Raw genomic sequence first — 21865 nt, forward strand, 5'->3', positions numbered from 1 at the left:
GCGTGCTCATTTTCCAACACTTTTGCAGGTTTGTGATCCCACCAGTTCTTTGCTGTTGGGAGGTGGTACTTGAGGCATAAGTTCCAATGAATCATTTGGGCCACATAGTTGTGCCTCTGTTTGTAGTCTGTCTGTGCAATTTTCTTACAGCAGCTGAGGATATGATCAATGGTTTTGTCAGTTTCCTTGCACAGTCTGCATTTGGGGTCATCAGCTGATTTTTCGATCTTGGCCTGAATTGCCTTTGTCCTGATGTCTTGCTCCTGGGCGGCAAGGATCAGGCCTTCTGTCTCCTTCTTCAGGGTCCCATTCGTGAGCCAGAGCCAGGCCTTCTCCTTGTCAGTTTTCCTTCAATTTTGTCAAGGAACTTTCCATGCAATGTTATTATTATTATTATTATTATTATTATTATTATTATTATTATTATTATTATCAATTTTGTCAAGGAACTTTCCATGCAGTGTTTTGTTGTGCCAGCTGTCAGCTCTAGTTTGTAGTGCGGTTTTCTTGTACTGGTTTTTTGTCTTCTGTTTTTTTGAGGAGTTTCTGATTTTTGACTTCAATTAAATATTATAATTATTATTATTATTATTATTATTATGGTTTTTTTCCCCATTTCTGGATTAACTTGAACTTTTTTATCTTAGGATCCATATGGCACATGATTCCCTTTGTGGGTGGGATGCATTGAAAGGCAGCCTTGTATGACTCCTTTATTCAGAGCAACACCCTGCTAAGAGAAAGAAAAAAAGAGAGAAAAAAATCCAGTCTTCCTGTAGCTCCATTCACAAAAATGCTGCTGCTGCTGATTCATGCTGAGGAGGGCTTTTCCCAGCCCCGCCCCTCCACTCCCAAGCCACGCCTCCTCTAAGCCCCGCCCCCTCTGCTCTGCCCCTGTCATATATTTCAGAGGCTGCCTGCCTGTCAGGAGTCAGAAACTTGTCTTGTTCTCTTTTGGAGAAAGTGACATTTTCGATCCCAGGAAGCTTCTACTTTCCTGATCTCAAAGGTAAGGCTGCATTGATGCTCAATCTAAAGCTGTTATAAAAAAAGTCCTTTCCATAGACATTTCTAGGACTTTCTGGAACTGGTGCCAGGGAAGATTTTTTTTTCCTTGGCAAGGGATCAGGAGAAGTCTCTTGTTACATAAATGGAAATCTGTGTGTGTTGAAAGCAGCTTTAAAAAGCCGGCACTATTTGCAAAGATTAATAGAAACGTAGAGTTGGAAGAAGACTACCAGAGGCCATCTAGTCCAACCCCAAAGAGCAACCATATCATTGAAGGAGTGTTCCTATGCTCATTACATTTCTTAGGATGTACTTGTCAAATGAGAGTTTCGAAAAGTTCCTTTTGGGGGAATTATAGCCTCTGGAATTGCCCAGTTTGGTTACTGGATTGCGCCCAACAGGTGTGTCTACACTTTACAGTTAATGTAGTTGACAGCACTTTAACTCCATGCTTTGGAATCGTGAGAGTTGTAATTTGTAAGTTGTAATACTTTGGCAGTAGTAGTTGTTATTATGATTACATTATTATTATTATTATTATTATTATTATTATTATTATTATTATTTTATTATTATTATTATTGGGTTGCTGTGAGTTTTCTGGGCCATGTTCCAGAAGCATTCTCTCCTGACTTTTCGCCCACATCTATGCCAGGCATCCTCAGTGGTTGTGAGGTCTGTTGGAAACTAGGCAAGTGGGGTTTATATATCTGCAGGGTTTGAGAAAACTCTTGTCTGAATAGTACAGGCTGTGAGTTTTCTGGGCCATGTTCCAGAAGCATTCTCTCCTGACGTTTCGCCCACATCTATGCCAGGCATCCTCTGAGGTTGTGAGGTCTGTTGGAAACTAGGCAAGTGGGGTTTATATATCTGCAGGGTTTGAGAAAAGTCTTGTCTGAATAGTACAAGCTGTGAGTTTTCTGGGCCATGTTCCAGAAGCATTCTCTCCTGACGTTTCGCCCACATCTATGCCAGGCATCCTCTGAGGTTGTGAGGTCTGTTGGAAACTAGGCAAGTGGGGTTTATATATCTGTGGAATGTTGTCCAGGTGGGAGAAAGAACTCTTTTCTGAATAGTACCTTGATTAGCATTGAACAGGCTTGCAGCTTCAAAGCCTGTCTGCTTCCTGCCTGGGGGAATCCGCTTGCCTTAGACAGACAAGAGTTCTTTCTCCCACCCTGGACTTCCCACAGATCTATAAACCCCACTTGCCTAGTTTCCAACAGACCTCACAACCTCTGAGGATGCCTGCCAGAGATGTGGGAGAAACATCAGGAGAGAATGCTTCTGAAACATGGCTGTATAACCTGGAAAACTCACAGCAACCCGGTGATTCTGGCCAGGAAAACCTTTGACAACACATTATTATTGGGTTGTTGTGTGTTTTCTGGGCTGTATGGCCATGTTCCAGAAGCATTCTCTCCTGATGTTTCACCCACATCTATGGCAGGCATCCTCAGAGGTTGTGAGATCTGTTGAGAACTAGGCAAGTGAGGTTTATATATCAATGGAATGCCCGGAAAACACACAACCACCCTGTGATTCTGGCCATGAAAGCCTTCAACAACACATTATTATTATTATTATTATTATTATTATTATTATTATTATTATTATTACTACTACTACTACTACTACTATTATTATCTTAATGTATATGGCACCTTCTCTCTCCCAATCAGACTCATGCGTTGAGCAGTTTTAAACAGGATACTATATACAATTAAAACCTGTTATTGCTATCATTATGTTGATTTGTATGGCATGTTTTCTATTCTAACAAAACTCAAGTTTTTATAAAATAAAATTTTATTAGTACAATAGAGTCTCACTTATCCAACATAAACGGGTCGGCAGAATGTTGGATAAGTGAATATGTAGGATAATAAGGAGGGATTAAGGAAAAGCTTATTAAACATCAAATTAGGTTATGATTTTACAAATTAAGCACCAAAACATCATGTTTTACAACAAATTTGACAGAAAAAGTAGTTCATTACACTTTAATGCTATGTAGTAATTACTGTATTTTGAATTTAGCACCAAAATATGATGATATATTGAAAACATTGACTACAAAAATGTGTTGGATAATCCAGAATGTTGGATAAGTGAGTGTTGGATAAGTGAGACTCTACTGTACAATTAAAACCTGTTGTTGTTATTATTATTATTATTATCAACACAACGACGTTGTATGGCACAGCAAACAAGATAGATATGCTGGATTTCGTTTCGCAAAACCACAAGTCGAACACTTCCCAAGTGTCTAGGACTGTGTGATGTATTTTCTGATGATGTGTGCAGATCCCAGTAGGGTGGCCTTTTGCAGTTGGCAGATGGTGATTTTGTCAATGTCTATTGTTTCCAAATTATTATTATTATTATTATTATTATTATTATTATTATTATTATTATTATGTTGATTTATATGGCACTTTTTCTCTTCTTACAAGACATTGAACAGTTCTGAGAAGGGCACCAGACGCAATTAAAACCTCAAAACTATCAGTATTAAAACAAAATTAAATCTGAGTGAGTTAAGAGCATTAATACTACATTAAAAATACATGCATGCAATATCTCCCGGAGGCCTTGTGAAGCTACAACTCCCATGTTTCGATAGCATAAAGCCTTGGCACTTAAAGTACTACCAAATGGCTCTAATTCCATAATGTTGATGCACCCAGCACACAGGTTTCCCTAAACATTTCTGTTAGGGTTGGAAATATTGGGACTTTTTTCCAACTCTTGTGCGCATTTTAGATCTATGAGAAATCCTAGATCTGGGCTGAACTCTGATAAGGAGGGTTCTAGCCTGACTTGGAAAAGTCTGGAACGTCAATGGGGACGCATGAGTGAGCCCAGCGGAGTTCAAGCCAAGAGGCATTTCTCCGGCCGAGCATGACTTATGTAATGTTACCTCTATGGCAGTGAGAGGAGTGGAAAGATACCAAGGAACCGCTCCAAAGGATCAAAGGCCAACTTGGCAATCCTAGCCATAAAATGCTTGTCTTGCGCCAAGAAATGTTCAGCATTCTGAACAAGCAAGGCCGGCTTCTACTTAGCACGCATTTTTCTCCATTTCCGTTGTGATCATTCTATCTTCTGCATGCTTTTTTTTTTGCATCTACCGTATATCATCTATATATATAAAAGAGTGATGGCATCACGGCAACCCACAAAACAACAAAACTACAGGCCCCCCAACCTCGAAATTTGACAACACAACCCATCATCCACGCCTCTAGGTTGATACAACAAAAAGAAAAGAAAAATAAAGTCCTAATTAGAGGGAGAGGAATAATTGCTTTTATCCAATGGCTGCCAGTTAGAAGGCTAAGCTCCTCCAACTTGGTCTCCTAGCAACCCAATAAAAAATAATTAAAAACACTAAAAATTAATACAATAAAATACTATAATAACAGGAAATAACTAAAAATAATACAAGAAAATAATAAAATATAATAAATAAAAATATAACTTACAATAAAATTAATAAAAAAATTGCAAATAACGTCAAATAAAAATTACACAACAATTTTTAACCAATACCACCACCACTTTGCCACAGCAACGCGTGGCCGGGCACAGCTAGTAGCTATATGAAACCCTAGTGGTACAGCAGGTTAAACTACTGAGGTACTGAACTTGCTGACCGAAAGGTCACGGTTCAAATCCGGGGAGTGGGGTGAGCTCCCGCTGTTAGCCCCAGCTTCTGCCGACCTAGCAGTTCGAAAACATGCAAATGTGAGTAGATCAATAGGTACACCCTCTTACATAAAACAAAGGTGCAGAATCCACGAAGGACTGACTTTTGAATATATCCCGAAATAGTTCTGAGATGGGGAAAGCAACTCGGGACAACGTTCTGGCGATAACCAATATTTGCTTGGACTTATCGTTGCAGGGCAACTTGGAGGTCTTTGCACTTTCTATTGGGAGAGACGGAGAGAGAGAGAGACCATGCTGCCTGCACATCTGGGACAGAGCCCGGCGATGCCTCTTCCCATCGTGATCATAGGTAATACCTGCCAAAGTATTATTATTAAATATTATTATCAATATTATTAATATTAATGTATGATATTATTAATATTAATTATATATATATATTAGCTGTGCCCGGCCACGCGTTGCTGTGGCGAAGTATGGTGGTTTGGGAAATAAAGTATTGAGGAATCGGTGGTAGTTAAGGTAAAGGGTAAAGCTTTTCCCCTGACATTAAGTCCATTATAAATGGGTTATATAGCTGTGTGGAAGGGCCTTGAGTCTACACTGCCATATAATCCAGATAAAATCAGATAATCTGTATTTTATAGGCAGTGTGGAAGAGGCCTAAGTGAGGCCTAACTCTGCCTGTCCCCTGGGCTGAGTGGGTTGCTAGGAGACCAAGTGGGCGGAGCTTAGCCTTCTAACTGGGAGCAATTGGATTAAAACAATTATTCCTCTCCCTCTAATTAGGACTTTATTTTTCTTTTCTTTTTGTTGTATCAACCTAGAGGCGTGGATGATAGGTTGTGTTGTCAAATTTCGAGGTTGGCGGGCCTGTAGTTTTGTTGTTTTGTCGGTCACCGGGATTCCATCACTCTTTTTTATATATATATATATATATATATATATATATATATATAAAGGGTAATGAAATTTCGGCCTAGGACAAAACAACAAAACTACACATCCCAGAAACACTAAACTTGGCAGCACAACCCCTCATCCATGCCTCTACGTTCCTACAACCAAAAGCTCCAGCTACTCCAGAAAACGGCCAGGCTTTGAGACTGCAAGTCTATTCACTGCTATTCCATAAGGATTCCCATAAGCCACAGCAACGCGTGTCTGGGCAAAGCTAGTGTGTGTGTGTGTGTGTGTGTGTGTATATATATATATATATATATATATAATGTGCTTTTTCCCCATGGAGTAAACAACAAAACCACCGAACCAAATCACACCAAATTTGGCCACAAAAGGCATAGTCATCCAATCTATGTCTTTCAGTGAAAAAAAAAAACCTAGAAAAATAAAGTCCAAATTACAGAGGATGAGGAAGAGCCGTTCTCCCCCGGCTGCCAGTCATAAGGGTAGCCCCCCTTTAGGCCCCGCCCCCTTCGTATCATAGCAACCTCAGCCACAATGGTGCCAGGGGACAGGCAAGGTTCACTTAGGCCTCTTTTACACTGCTTACAAAATACAGATTATCTGATTTGAACTGGATTATATGGCAGTGTAGACTCAAGGCCCTTCCACACAGCTATATAACCCAGAATGCCAATGTATATTCACAAGCTTTAGGAAATAACATATACTAACTACCACCAATTCCTTAATACTTTATTTCCCATACCACCACACTTCGCCACAGCAACGCGTGGCCGGGCACAACTAGTATATTTATATTATTGTACTTATATCTACCCTCCGCAGGGGTCCTTATCTCACCAAGCCACCTTGCACTCCTTCCAGCCTCTGTAAATAAAACCCACGAGCGTCCTGGGATTCCCTTTACGTGCCATTTTGGGTGAACACAAGTTGACTTAATTGGAAACGAACAGGGTTCACAATTCTTCTCAAACAAACGCATAACAGGAATTTGCTCGGATGCGTTGCCAGGAATCGGCTCTCTGGGGATGAGGTTTATGGGAAACCAGAGTTATCCCAAATTGGCACACAGATCCGTGAAAGACTCCACTGCTTAATATTACTATTTGGGATTGGCCTTTGCTTTAAGTCAAGAAAAGGTCATGTTCTGGTTAGTTAATGTCCTCATGGCATTCCTATGAAAATGTGGGATGATGCTAGTGGTTTAAAAATAATCCTAGTTGCTTGGCAAGTTGTCCAAAGTCAGCCCGGAGCAAACTCTTTAATAGGCACCAGCTGTTTAGGATTTCAGCCGGGATTCTTTCCTGATCCCAGTTGGAGATCCCATGGCCACCAACATTTCATTGATGAAAACCAGGGCACAGTTGGGTCAGCCATATCAAAGCATGATCAAAATGGTGATTATTATTATTATTATTATTATTATTATTATTATTATTATTATTATTATTATTTTATATGACACAGCAAACAAGATAGATATGCTGGATTTCATATCACAAAATCCCAAGTCGAACACTCCCCAAGTGTCTAGGACTGTGTGATGTATTTTCAGATGATGCGCGTAGATCCCAGTAAGGTGGCCTTTTGCAGTTGGCAGATCGTAATTTTGTCAATGTCTATTGTTTCCAAATGCCGGCTGAGATCTTTTGGCACGGCACCCAGTGTGCCCATCACCACCGGGACCACCTGCACTGGTTTCTGCCAGAGTCTTTGAAGTTCAATCGTGAGGTCCTGATAGCGGCTGAGTTTTTCCTGTTGTTTTTCGTCAATGCGACTGTCATCTGGGATGGCAACATCAATGATCCAAACCTTTTTCTTTTCCACAACTGAGATGTCTGGTGTGTTGTGTTCCAGAACTTTGCCAGTCTGGAGTCCCACAGTATTATTATTATTATTATTATTATTATTATTATTATTATTATTATTATTATTAATTTATTGACTGCATTCATTTGCACTCAATTAAATCAATGGTCACCCTTATATAAAATGGCAAATCTATGGATACAGAAGGCTAATTGTATTCAGTGTATAGCTTTCTTCCCAACTCTCCAAACTAAGCTGCATTTTACAGAAAGAGGAGATTGGAATTTAATCCAAGCATGTCTAATATCCATTGCTTCTCAATTCCGGGAACAATTGCCGACTGGTTTTTCCTCCTCTTTCTTGGTTTCCCTTTTCACCTTCTGGCAGCTTTAAAAGCACATCTATCTTTCTTATCTGTGGTCATCTAGCTCTTCAGGGAGGCCTTTCTTCCCCAAAGGGACACTTGCATAACTTGTGCTCCGAAAGCTTATCTTCCGATGACATGCAAGCAGTCGTTCAGCGTTTTATTTTTGGCCACCAAAATTGGACAGCCTGTCAAATGGGAAATCTTCCTGCAGCATCTATCAAACTGAACAGAAGTGAAGCTTCGCTTAATCGCTGAAAAAACACACATGCCGTAAGGCTGTCTTATCGTGGAGAACATCGGGATTTGTTTCCAGAAAATATATATTCCTGGAAAGCTATTAAGCACTTGGTACTGCTCTAACATGCTGGAAACAAATCCTGACCATATAATGCAGTTTCTATGGTCAGTATAGACATATATAATGTAGTTTGGTGCAGTTAAACTGCATGATATGAGGTTGCTAAGAGTTTTGGGGGCAGACTGGTTATATTCCAGCAGCATTCTCTCCTGACATTTCACCTGCATCTGTGGCCAATGGCATCTTCAGAGGTCTGTTGGAAGTTAGGCAAGTGGAGTGTCTGTATATATAGGTGAAATAATGTCCTGGGTGGGAGAAAGAACCCTTCATGTGGCGTTCATGTTAGGCCCCTTCTACACTGCCATATAATAATAATAATAACTGTGTCAAACAATAAAATAATAATAATAATAATAATAATAATAATAATAATAAAATGCACGCATCATCCGAAAATACATCACACAGTCCTAAACACTTGGGAAGTGATCGACTTGTGATTTTGTGATATGAAATCCAGCATATCTATCTTGTTTGCTGTGTCATATAACGTTGTTGTGTCAATAATACCGTAGTCTCACTTATCCAACATAAACAGGCTGGCAGAACGTTGGATAAGCGAAAATGTTGGATAATAAGGAGGGCTTAAGGAAAAGCCTATTAAATGTCAAATTATGTTATGATTTTACAAATTAAGCACCAAAACATCATGTTTTATAACAAATCAATAGAAAAAGCAGTTCAGTATATGGCAACGTTATGGACCAGTAGTAATTACTGTATTTACGAATTTAGCACCAAAACATTGCAATGTATTGAAAATATTGACTACAAAAACATTGACTACTAAAAGGCAAACTGTGTTGGATAATATAGGATCTTGGATAAGCGAAAGTTGGATAAGCAAGACTCTACTGTATTATTATAATATATTATGATATGATATTTTATCTATATATAAAAAAGGGTAATGAAATTTCGGCCTAGGACAAAACAACAAAACTACACATCCCAGAAACACTAAACTTGCCAGCACAACCCTTCATCCATGCCTCTACGTTCATACAACAAAAAGAAAAGAAAAATAACGTCCTAATTAGAGGGAAAGGAATAATTGTTTTTATCCAATTGCTGCCAGTTAGAAGGCTAAGCTCCGCCCACTTGGTCTCCTAGCAACCCACTCAGCCCAGGGGACAGGCAGAGTTAGGCCTCACTTAGGCCTCTTCCACACTGCCTATAAAATACAGATTATCAGACTTTAACGGGATTACAGTATATGGCAGTGTAGACTCAAGGCCCTTCCACACAGCTATATAACCCATTTAGAATATTATATTACCTGCTTTGAACTGGATTATCTTGAGTCCACACTGCCATATAATCCAGTTCAGTGTGCATTTTATACAGCTGTGTAGAAGGGGCCTCATATAATCCAGTTCTAAGCTGATAATATAAGATTATAAATATAATACGTAATAATTACTGTGATATAATAATACAGAACAATATAATCTCTAAAATCAGGACAGTAAATAAAGAACAACACCCTGAAAGCATAAGCCACAGCAATGCGTGGCCGGGCAAAGCTAGTTTATTATAATTATTATTTTAACAATAACCGTTACTTCTGAAGATGGAAGTGAGATACATTTGCCTTCCAGACCAGGAGATTTACATTGCGTGCCAGCAATAAATAAGTAAGGGGAAGTGAACTACGGCAACTTTATGAGAGCAACTATAATGTCACGCACACACCAACTCAGTCTCCATACAAAACGGGGTTTTTTTGGAAATCACAGAGTCAGCCTTTGGGTTGGGCAGCTATTTTGGGCATACAGTCCTCCTCTGGCCCCATAAATATTGAACAGCTGCAGGTGCGTCATGTAAAAAGGCCGGTCAAGATGACACAGCAAGCGACCTGAGCCAAAGTCTCCAGGCATGGCTTGGCACAGTCACCCTGATGTCCAGCAATTTCTTCTGGGGCTATTTCTGAGCTTCTTCTGCCTCAGCATCAATCCAATATGAATCCACGGGGCAGCTTCTATCTCTCTCCCAAGGACCAGTGGCAGATTAAATTAGACATTGCGGGATTCCAAGCCTTCATGCACTCCTTTTGCTCAGGAAACAAGGCATTTCGTCTCATGCATTTCCATGCAAAATAATTCCCAGAAACATTCCTCCCAAGAGCACAGGCTACAGTCATAGCTAGAGCCAATGGGATGTGTAGTTACACTAGAAGGCCACATTTTGCACACTTATTTTTGTAAATAATATAGATAGATTGTCCTTTTCCACCTACTATATTCAATAGAGTCTCACTTATCCAAGCTTCTGGATAATCCAAGCCATTTTTGTAGTCAATGTTTTCAATATATCGTGATATTTTGGTGCTAAATTCGTAAATACAGTACAGTAGAGGCTCACTTATCCAACATAAACGGGCTGGCAGAATGTTGGATAAGTGAATATGTTGGATAATAAGGAGGGATTAAGGAAAAGCCTATTAAACATCAAATTAGGTTATGATTTTACAAATTAAGCAACAAAACAAAACATATGTGTCTTTACAAGTTTTGTGCTTTAGTAGGGGGAGTGGGAAGGAAGAGAACTGAAACCATTTAGACCCCATGAAGAGTCAATTATAGGCCAATTTAAAAAAGATATGACAGAAAAAGTAGTTCAATACGCAGTAATGCTATGTAGTAATTACGTATTTACAAATTTAGCACCAAAATATCACAATGTATTGAAAACATTGACTACAAAAATGGCTTGGATTATCCAGAGGCTTGGATAAGCGAGGCTTGGATAAGTGAGACTCTACTGTATCGTGATATTTTGGTGCTAAATTCGTAAATACAGTAATTACACCATAAGGTTTCCCATGACGTTAAGTCCAGTCATGTCCGACTCTGCGGGTTGGTGCTCATCTCCATTTCTAAGCCGAAGAGCCGGCGTTGTCCGTAGACACCTCCAAGGTCATGTGGCCATAGGCATGACTGCATGGAGCGCTGTTACCTTCCCGCCGGAGCGGTACCTATTCATCTACTCACATTGGCATGTTTTCGAACTGCTAGATTGGCAGAAGCTGGAGCTAACAGCGGGCGTTCACTCCACTCCCCAGATTCGAACCTGGGACCTATCGGTCTGCAAGTTCAGCAGCTCAGCACTTTAACACACTGTGCCACCGGGGCTCCCTAATTACAACATAACATTACTGCGTATTGAACTATTTTTTCTGTCAAATTTGTTGTATAACATGATGTTTTGGTGCTTAATTTGTAAAATCATAACCTAATTCGATGTTTAATAGGCTTTTCCTTAATCCCTCCTTATTATCCAAGATATTCGCTTACCCAAGCTTTTAAAGCATGTGCTTGCTCTTGGCAAACAACAGGAGCTCCAACGGGACATCTGTTCGAAGTCTTGCATGAACAACTGCATCCCGGCCGGATGAGCAAAACAGCAGATTGAGAACTGGCACCGATGCCCAAACTGCTTTCATTTAGCAGATGTTTCTAGTCTGATCCATCTCTGTGGTTTCTTTCATTTAGGTAACGGTCCCTCGGGGATCTGTTTATCGTACCTGCTGTCTGGCAACATTCCCTACGTCAAAAGAAATGCTGTCCACCCAAATCCGATTTTGCAAAGGAAATTGGAAGAGTCGTCCAACCTTTCCATCTTAGACCAGGTTAGTATCAGTTCTGAAATTGGACCATTCTTGAACATCAACTTTATAGTCTATTCTAAAGAGAAAGACCCACGTCATACAGTCGGGAGGTCATTCCTCCATAATTTTGTCTTGAAAAGAAGCAGTGAGAAATTCTTGCCATTTCCTTCCCTTGGCGAGAAAGTCTTTGAAAGTTGAGGACCACGTATGGACCAGATAAGGAGACCGATGGTTAGATGTCTTCTTTCTCTTCCAGGACATTGAGTACCTATCTGAAGGTTTGGAAGGACGTTCTTCCAGCCCAGTTGCTCTCCTTTTTGATACCCTGCTGCGTCCGGATACAGATTTTGGGGGGACATCGGATTCGGTCCTTGCTTGGTGGCACCAACCGGAGCGAGCCGTCCCTCATTTGGTGCTCGGCAAAAACCTGCCCGGAGGAGCCTGGCATGTAAGTATAACTCATGTCCTGAACATCAGCAAAGAGTGAGCAGACTTCATCTTGTTGTAACCCCGGGGACAGGGGATGCATCTTGTTTCATTTTTAACTGGAACATCAACATCTAACGTCCAACAATTCATGTTGGACATCCAACACGACATCCAATACGACATCCAACAATTCGTGCTATAGATTTGAATGGTCTGAGACCATGAATATATTTTGGATGTTAGAATTAGATGGGTTTTCTGTCCCTCCATATTGAAATCTCCTTCCTAATTACTGAAAATTACTTCTTTAAAAAATCACTATGTTTTAGGTTAGACGTATTTGATTAATACGGTCTCTGTAGGACTCTTCCATGTGACTCTGGTTAACTTCTGCTGGACGTTGACTCTCTTCCGTTCCTGACTGTGGCTTCTGGAGACTGAAACGCAAAACACTATTATTATTATTATTATTATTATTATTATTATTATTATTATTATTTTCATATTAATAATATTAATAAGTATAATATGTCAGTAATATTTATTATTACATTATTATTATTATTTACTTCATTTATACCCCGCCTCAGCTTGAAGGGGACTCAGAACAGCTTACAAGTTATATTTACATACAATATATTATATTATTAACATAGCACAATATTCGCATTATGTATTACTATATTGCACTATACCACTATACTTTAATATTATTAGTAATATTACATTTAATCTATAATTAATATTATTATATTGTATTATTATTAGTATTATATTGCATTACATTATAATATTAATATCAATACAGTATTACATGTATATACAATATATTATATTATTAGCATAGCACAATATTATTATATTATATAGTACTATGTTGTTGCTGGGGGGAGGGCCCCCCAACTGATGGAAAGTCGTCTTCTTCTTCTTCTTCTTCTTCTTCTTCTTCTTATTATTATTATTATTATTATTATTATTATTATGGCAAATGGTAAATTTGTGTGATGCCCAAAGGACTTGATTGACAAAAAATTGAATCAGATAGGATTATTAATAGTGATACTATTATTATTATTTTATTATTGTTATTATTAATAGTGATACTATTATTATTAATAGGTATACAATGAGACATGCATTATTACTATTAGCATTAGTATTAATATTGCAGTGCTAAACCCTGGGCTAATGAAATATAGCGAGGCCCTATTTTATTCAAACACACACACACACACATTATTATTATTATTATTATTATTATTATTATTATTATTATTATTATTATTATTATTATGATGCAATGCCCTGGGCATATAATCTGAAATATAATCAGAGACCTATTTTGTTTTACACACACTTGCTGTTGTTGATATGACAGTGCTAAACCCTGAGCCATTGAAATATAGGGATAACCCTATTTTGTTTTAAATTATTATAATTTATTTTATTTTAAATACATACATTATTATAATTTACTTAGATCTACATGCATTATTCGCCGATAAATCACACAACCATCCTAGACACTTGGGAAGTGTCCAGTGTGCGATCCAATACAACAGCCAGCATAGTGATCTTGTTTGCTGTGTACTAATCTTGTTGTGTATCTAATAATAATAATTTTATTTCCTACCCACCTCTCCTCAAGGCTTACGTGGTCCCATTACTTCTTGTTACGTGCCATGTGATTCTAGAATAGCTGAATTAAAGGGATCTTAAGAGACTAACAACCATGCAGTTATCACTCATCTGTTTATAGAGCTTGACTTAAATGGTATATTTTCCTTTCTTTCTTTTTCAGTCTATTGAAGGCTCCATGTTCACCTTGAGTCAAGGAGACTGGATGGGGCTTCCTGGCCTTCCATTCAAGGACTGGCTGAGTAAGAAGAAAAGGTACAATGAACCTTCCCTGCAAATACTCCAATAAAATGTTAATCCCGTGTCTGTTTAGAAGATCGCAAGGCAAATACAACGTGCTTACAAACAGGCTTAGTAATTAAGCAAGAGAGATCATGGGAATGAAGCAGAGTTTTAGATCAAACTTTTTCAGCTGCGGAGTTCTTTTAGAAGCAAAAAATTTCTTGTGGAGCCCCACAAAATGCTTATATATTACCGTATATACTCACGTCTAAGCCGACCCAAATATAAGCCAAGGCACCTAATTTTACCCCCAAAAAAACCTGGGAAAACATTGACTCAAGTATAAGCCGAGAGCGGTAAATTTCAAAAATAAAAATAGATTTATTTATTTATTTATTTATTTACAACCCGAGAGGACTCAGGGTGGCTTACAAAAATTGGCAAAATTTAATGCCCAAAATGCAATCGTAAAAACAAAACAATATAAACAGATCCATTAATAACATTGTTAAAACACATTATACAAACTTTAAAAACGTATATGTAATGATATAGTGATGGTATAGATGACACCAATAAAATTACACTAATTGAGGCATCCGTAGGTTAAATGTTTTTGAATATTTACATAAAACCGTAATTTAAGATAAGACTGTCCAACTTGGATGAAATCATTACTCTTATCTTCTTCAGTGTAAATGCGCTTATGTATCGTTTAAATAATAATAGAGTAAAATAATAAAGATAATAATAATAATAATAAATATAGCAAAATAATAGAGTACAATAATAAATGTAATAATATCAGACTGAAATAATAAATGTATTAATAATAAAAATAGAGTAAAGTACCGTATATACTCGAGTATAAGCCGACCCGAATATAAGCCGAGGCACCTAATTTTACCACAAAAAAACTGAGCAAACATTGACTCCAGTATAAGCCGAGAATGGTAAATTTCAGAAATAAAAATAGATACCAATAAAATTACATTAATTGAGGCATCAGTAAGTTAAGTGTTTTCGAATATTTACATAAAGCTCAAATTTAAGATAAGACTGTTCAACTCTGATCAAATCATTATTCTCATCTTTTTCAATGTGCTTATGTATCCTTTTAATAATAATAGAGTAAAATAATAAATGCAATAATAATAATAATAAGATCAGAGTGAAATAATAAATGTATTATTATTAATAATAAAAATACAGTAAAATAAATGTAATAGTAGCAGCAATAATAGAGGAAAATAATAAATGTAATAATACCAATAATAATAGAGAAAAATAATAAATGTACCCTATATTCTCGAGTATAAGCTGACCCAAATATAAGCCAACCAGGACCCTCACCTAAGTATAAGCCGAGGGGGGATTTTTCAGTCTTAAAAAAGGGCTGAAAAACTAGGCTTATACTCGAGTATATACAATGAATGTAATAGTAACAATAATAATAGAGTAAAATAATAAATAATGTAGTTAAATAATAAATGTAATAATACCAATAATAATAGAGAAAATTAATAAATGTACCATATATACTCGAGTATATAAGACGAGGGGGGCTTTTTCGGTCATAAAAAAGGTCTGAAAAACTCGGCTTATACTCAAGTATATATGGTATATTGTATATTATATTACATGTAATGGGTATATATCAGGCATGCTTTATATGAAGCTGTATTACAATGAGGCCCTCCAAGGTTTTCTGGAGTGTGAAGGCATCTTCCTATCTTAACTCCATTCTTGAGACACACATGTGGATACAAAAAGAGCAAACATGTTCAGACTTTTTGGTTCTGGTGTTATTGCCTTCTCTTGAAGATTTGCCGGTGGGAAGGGAATCTTCTACAGACACAGTTGTCTTATTTAGGCACAGTTTGTAGGCACCGTTTAGTGGGCGGTTTGGCTCTGGCAGGGAGTTCTTTCCGCAACCCAACCAAAGCCCTGCGGGGATGGCAAGTTCACCCAAAGAGGATGTCCCACCCTTCTTCTCGACTGGAGCTAGAGATGGAGCAAACCAGTCAGGCAAGCTGGCAGTTAAGTTTGCAAGCCTGCACAGAACATGAAAGGAAAGGAAGATGTAAAAGTAATTATTATCAGTGTTGAACACGATATCACTGTGTAGGAATTGCTCTCCATAACGGTGCCACCTGGTGTGGTTTGCATTCCCTTGATGACACCATTGAATATCATCTGAGATCTACCAAGGTCTTCTGGAAGATGATGTTATAATTTTGTGTCTGGCAATAGGGACATAGCCAGATCCCTTGTGCTCACTACCTGAGATCCACCAAGGTCTTCTGGAAGTCTAAGCAGATGTTGTTATAATTCTGTGTCTGGTGATAGGGACATAGCTAGATTCTTCTCACTATCCACCTGAGATCCATCAAGATCTTCTGGAAGTCTAGACAGATGTTGTTATAATTCTGTGTCTGGTGATAGGGACATAGCCAGATCCTTTTCACTCTCCACCTGAGATCCATCAAGATCTTCTGGAAGTCTAGACAGATTATATAATTCTGTGTCTGGTGATAGGGACATAGCCAGATCCTTCTCACTCTCCACCTTAGATCCACCAAGGTCTTCTGGAAGTCTAGGCAGATGATGTTGTAATTCTGTGTCTGGTGATAGCCAGATTCTTCTCACTCTCCACCTGAGATCCAGCAAGATCTTCTGGAAGTCTAGACAAATGTTGTTATAATTTTGTGTCTGGTGATAGAGTCATGGCCAGACCCTTCTCACTCTCCACCTGAGATCCACCAAGGCTCCCAAAAGTAGGCGGAATGAATGTATCTATTGTTTTTCCTTCTGTATTGACAACAATGTTCCTTTTTCAGGGGCTTCAGAAACAACAGGGCAACTGCGGGAGACATTGTTCAGTATTACCAGTACTACGTGGCAAAGAACGGACTCAAGAAGAACTTCCTCTGCGGCACTTTTGTGACGTCTGTGAAGAGACTAAGCACAGATTCCGGCTACAGCGGTCAGGATTCAAGGGACGACGGCTCTGTGTGGAATTTTTCAGAGCAACAGCAAGATGACTGCAAAACTGACCATGGAAGTCTCTTCCAAGTGGAGGGGGTTGTCACGACCTTAAGTGGCTCGCAGCCCTTTTCTCTATATGCTGACAACGTGGTCTTAGCCACTGGGACCTATGACAGTCCATCCCGGCTCGGGGTGAAAGGCGAGCGCCTTCCTTTTGTCCACCATTCGCTCTCTGCTCTGGAGGAAGCTGTGAAGAAGAAGGAAATTGGCCCGATGTCTGACCCGATCCTGATTGTGGGAGCGGGGCTCACGGCGGCAGACGCAATCCTCTTTGCTCACCATTGCAACATCCCAGTGATCCATGCTTTTCGCAGGAAAGTGAATGACCCTGCCCTCATTTTCAACCAGCTCCCGAAAACAATGTATCCCGAGTATCACAAAGTCCACCAGATGATGAAGGAGCAGGCTGTCTCTCATCCGGGACCGTACGGGTGTTACGTCAGTCTCCCTGAGCATCACATTGTCTCCTTCACGGAGGACCAGAAGTGCATCTTCCGCGACAAAAGCCACCGCCAGAAGATACACAACATCTCCATGGCTTTTGTCCTCATCGGCTCCAACCCCAACCTGTCCTACCTCCCCAACAATGGGGTGGACTTGGCGATCGATTGCGAGCAGCCCGTCAGCTCCAAGAGGAACCCCGTCGACGTTGATCCCTTCACTTATGAATCCGTTCATGAGAAGGGACTCTATGCCATGGGGCCACTTGCTGGGGACAACTTTGTGCGCTTTGTCCAAGGCGGGGCTTTGGCCATTGCTAGCTCTGTGCTGAAGAACGTCAACAAGAACCCTCCATAACCCTCGGTGGTGGTCCCCTCTTCTCCAGAGGAAGGTACTGAGATCGTCGAGAGGAAGAGGGGCACCGAAGAGATTGAAGAGTCTTTTCCGATGCAAAGTCTCTCCCCTTGTTGCCCTCTCTGCATTTGCTTTGAAGAGCTGAGTTTCAGACCCCAAGAAGCGGAAAGTGAGGAGTTGGCGAGGTTGACCGTTTCCATGTCACAATTGGTGGAGATGGGCTACGGCACACAAATGGATGGCTCCAAGTGCTCCTTAACTATAGATAACATTGCTGGGGATTTCTTAATTTAAATCTCACTTTATGGATGGTCTCCTATTATGCGTGTTCTCCCAACCTTCCAAATATGGCAGTAAGATGAAAGTGTCACTCAAAGAATGACATGTCGCAAGGGGAATGAATACTGATGGAAGGATATAACTAGGACAGTTTTTTTCGTGTCAGGAGTAACTTGAGTCACTTCTGGAGTCAGAGAATTGGCTGTCTGCAAGGATGTTGCCCAGGGGACGCCCGGATGTTTTGATGTTTTTACCATCCTTGTGGGAGGCTTCTCTCATGTCCCCGCATGGAGCTGGAGCTGATAGAGGGAGCTCATCCGCACTCTCGAACCTGGCAGCTTTCAGGTCAGCAACCCAACCTTCACGTCACTTAGTCCACTACGCCATCTGGGGGTAGGACAGTGGTTCCCAAACTTATTTGGCCTACCGCCCCCTTTCCAGAAGAAATATTACTCAGCGCCCCCTGGAAAGGGGGTGTGTGGCTTAGAGGGGTGGGCGTGGCTCCTGCACAAGGGGGCGGGGCTAAGCCTCTCCCCTATTCCAAGATGCAGGGCTGGGAGGGGGAGGTGGGCAGGGCCACAAATGGGCGGCCAGGACTGGGATGTGTGGAGTTGTGAGCTCTGAGGTAGGGCTGAGCTTCTATCCCTGTCCTGCGGCACCTGCCAGGACACAAGAGGCGGGACGAGAGGAGGGGGCGTGGCCTCTATACCCCACCCCGTGTTCTAACAAGCGCCTCAGGGGAGATATACAGTGGCTCTTGGGAAGAGGCCCCGCCCCACCCCTAGCCCCGCCCTTTAGTCCTAAAAGTCCTCTCAGAAGAGGTATAGATGCTCAGCCCTATCTCTCGCTCTTGGGAAGAGGCCCCGCCCCACCCCTAGCCCAACTTTTAGTCCTAAAAGGCCTCTCAGGAGAGGTATAGAGGCTCAGCCCTATCTCTCGCTCTTGGGAAGAGGCCCCGCCCCACCCCTAGCCCAGCTTTTAGTCCTAAAAGGCCTCTCAGGAGAGGTATAGAGGCTCAGCCCTATCTCTCGCTCTTGGGAAGAGGCCCCGCCCCACCCCTAGCCCAACTTTTAGTCCTAAAAGGCCTCTCAGGAGAGGTATAGAGGCTCAGCCCTATCTCTCGCTCTTGGGAAGAGGCCCCGCCCCACCCCTAGCCCAACTTTTAGTCCTAAAAGGCCTCTCAGGAGAGGTATAGAGGCTCAGCCCTATCTCAGGCTCTTGGAAGGAGGCCCCGCCTCGTTCCCTAGCTCCGCCCTCTGTGTCCCAACAAGCGCCTCAGGAGAGGTATAGATTCTCAGCCCTGTCTCAGGCAATTGGGAAGAAGCCACGCCCACTCTAGCTCCGCCCCCTGTGTCTTAACAGGCACCTCAGGTGCTCAGCCCTGTTTTGGGCTCTTGGGAAGAAGCCATGCCCACTCTTCTAGCTCCGCCCCTGTGTCCTAATAGGTGCCATCACCGCCCCCCTGGATCGCTGCAGTGCCCACCAGGGGGCGGTAGCACCCAATTTGGGAATCACTGATCTAGGAGTTGTTTTTAGTCCTAGATACGAAGAAATGTGCAATGATGGCATTCTCCCCCATATAAATACAGTAGAGTCTCGCTGATCCAACGTAAACGGGCCGGCAGAATGTTGGATAAGCAAATATGTTGGATAATAGGGCGAGATTAAGGAAAATCCTATTAAACATTAAATTAGGTTATGATTTTATAAATTAAGCACCAAAACATCATGTTATACAACAAATTTGGCAGAAAAAGTAGTTCAATACACAGTAGTAATTACTGTATTTACGAATTTAGCACCAAAATATCATGATGTATTGAAAATATTGACTACAAAAATGCGTTGGATAATCCAGAACGTTGGATAAGCGAGTGTTGGATAAGTGAGACTCTACTGTAGATGAATTTATTCCCACTCTGGAGAATACCATGTTATACTGGCCAGCCATTTAAAGAAGTGGAAGTGGTAGATCTTGTTCCGCACTTCTTGGTTGAGGACACAGGGCTTCAAAGCCAGGTTTTGAAAGAGCGAAGCACTTAATGTTCTCTGTCCGGATAGGCAAGTCTCGCCCCCAGTTTCTTCAAAGATCAATGTGTGAGGAAATGTGTATGTTTGATAAGTTTGAACCAAGTGAAATGGGTCTCTCGCCAACCTGTATCCCATCGGGTGTTATTGGACTGCATTTCCCTTCCCTTCTCGCTGTTGGCTTTGCTAGCAAGGGGCTGATAGGAGCTGCAGTCCAACACGATTCTCATTTGTACCAAAGCCTATATGCTTCCCTAAAGGTAAAAGCCCACAGATGCCGAGTTTGAGGAGTTTTGCAAACCTCTGGCGGATACGGTACAGAAATCTCAGGAAATTCAGATATTTCCTCTTGTATATCGGTGCCAACCTTAAAGCTCTGTGCTGCGATTTATCTGTTCAAAACTAAACATGCTGCTGATTTTTTTTAAAGCAAACTATTTTATAAAAAAAAGTTTTATATATATATAAATGTGTGTATATGTTTTTGTAAACAACTATTTTTAAATAAAAAGATTCTAATGTTCTATAAACCTGCCATCTTTCCATCTCTGAGTGACTTCAATGACCCACATCGGTTCTATTTTAAGAGGAAAGTATGTATGTGGATTATTTGTTACCAAGATCCCGGCTTGGCTGGGACACAGAGTCCCTGGTTAGCAATGTCTGAGAAGGGAGATTCATCTGTAATTCCAGTTCTGATCCACGTTGGCAAGTTCAATAAACCTTTCAGGCATAGATCCCTTTTGATCAGATAAGATTTGAAAAGGAAGCTGTCGGCATCCAAGTTCCGTGATGGTTTCTTCCTAGTTGGGCCTGTGCAGCTGATTGCTTCTCCTTATAAAACCGCTTCTGAGTTCGATTTAACTGCTGAGCTTGTTTGGAGGAAGAAATTCAGGGAAATGGCAAAAATCCATTTCAAAATTTGGATGGACCTTCTATTGTTACAATAATACTTCAGATTTGGAGGGCGGGGTTTCGAATCTGAATTTCAGAAGTTTTGGTATTGTGTTGTCAAAGGCTTTCATGGTCGGGATCACAGGGTTGTTGTTTGTCTTTCAGGCTGTGTGGCCATGTTCCAGAAGTATTCTCTCCTGACGTTTCACCCACATCTATGGCAGGCATCCTCAGAGGTTGTGAGGTATGCCTGCCATAGATGTGGCAGTTGTGAGGATGCCTGCCATAGATGTGGGCAAAACGTCAGGAGAGAATACTTCTGGAACATGGCCACACAGCCCGAAAGACATACAACAACCCAGTTTTGATATTGTTTTCTTAATTTTGTTTCACTGATAGCAATAGGGCAGCGGTTCTCAACCTGTGGGTCGTAAAAGACCCTTTTACTGGGGATCACCTAAGACCATCGGAAAACACATACAGCAGAGTCTTGCTTATCCAACATAAACAGGCTGGTAGAATGTTGGATAAGCGGAAATGTTGGATAATAAGGAAGGATTAAGGAAAAGCCTATTAAACGTCAAATTACGCCATGATTTTACAAATTAATCACCAAAACATCATGTTTTAGAACAAATCGACAGAAAAAGCAGTTCAATACATGGTAACGTTTTGTAGTAATTGCTGTATTTATGAATTTAGCACCAAAATATCATGATATATTGAAAATATTGACTACAAAAATGCGTTGGATAATCCAGAAAAACCCAGCTGCTAT

General features: G+C 40.5%; 1 protein-coding gene across 1 annotated transcript; it reads left to right on the forward strand.

Annotated features, from left to right (window-relative positions):
* The first annotated feature begins 898 nt into the window (after positions 1-898).
* On the forward strand, positions 899-20723 carry osgin1 (oxidative stress induced growth inhibitor 1). The gene is made up of 6 exons (XM_008113952.3): positions 899-1009; positions 4919-5032; positions 11639-11775; positions 12011-12202; positions 13985-14076; positions 16884-20723. The coding sequence occupies exons 2-6, from the start codon at positions 4975-4977 to the stop codon at positions 17887-17889; spliced, it is 1485 nt and encodes a 494-aa protein (XP_008112159.1). The 5' UTR covers positions 899-1009; positions 4919-4974; the 3' UTR covers positions 17890-20723.
* The last annotated feature ends 1142 nt before the right edge of the window (positions 20724-21865 follow it).

The sequence above is a fragment of the Anolis carolinensis genome, unplaced genomic scaffold, assembly GCF_035594765.1.
Source record: "Anolis carolinensis isolate JA03-04 unplaced genomic scaffold, rAnoCar3.1.pri scaffold_9, whole genome shotgun sequence".
Classification (NCBI taxonomy): Eukaryota; Metazoa; Chordata; class Lepidosauria; order Squamata; family Dactyloidae; genus Anolis; species Anolis carolinensis.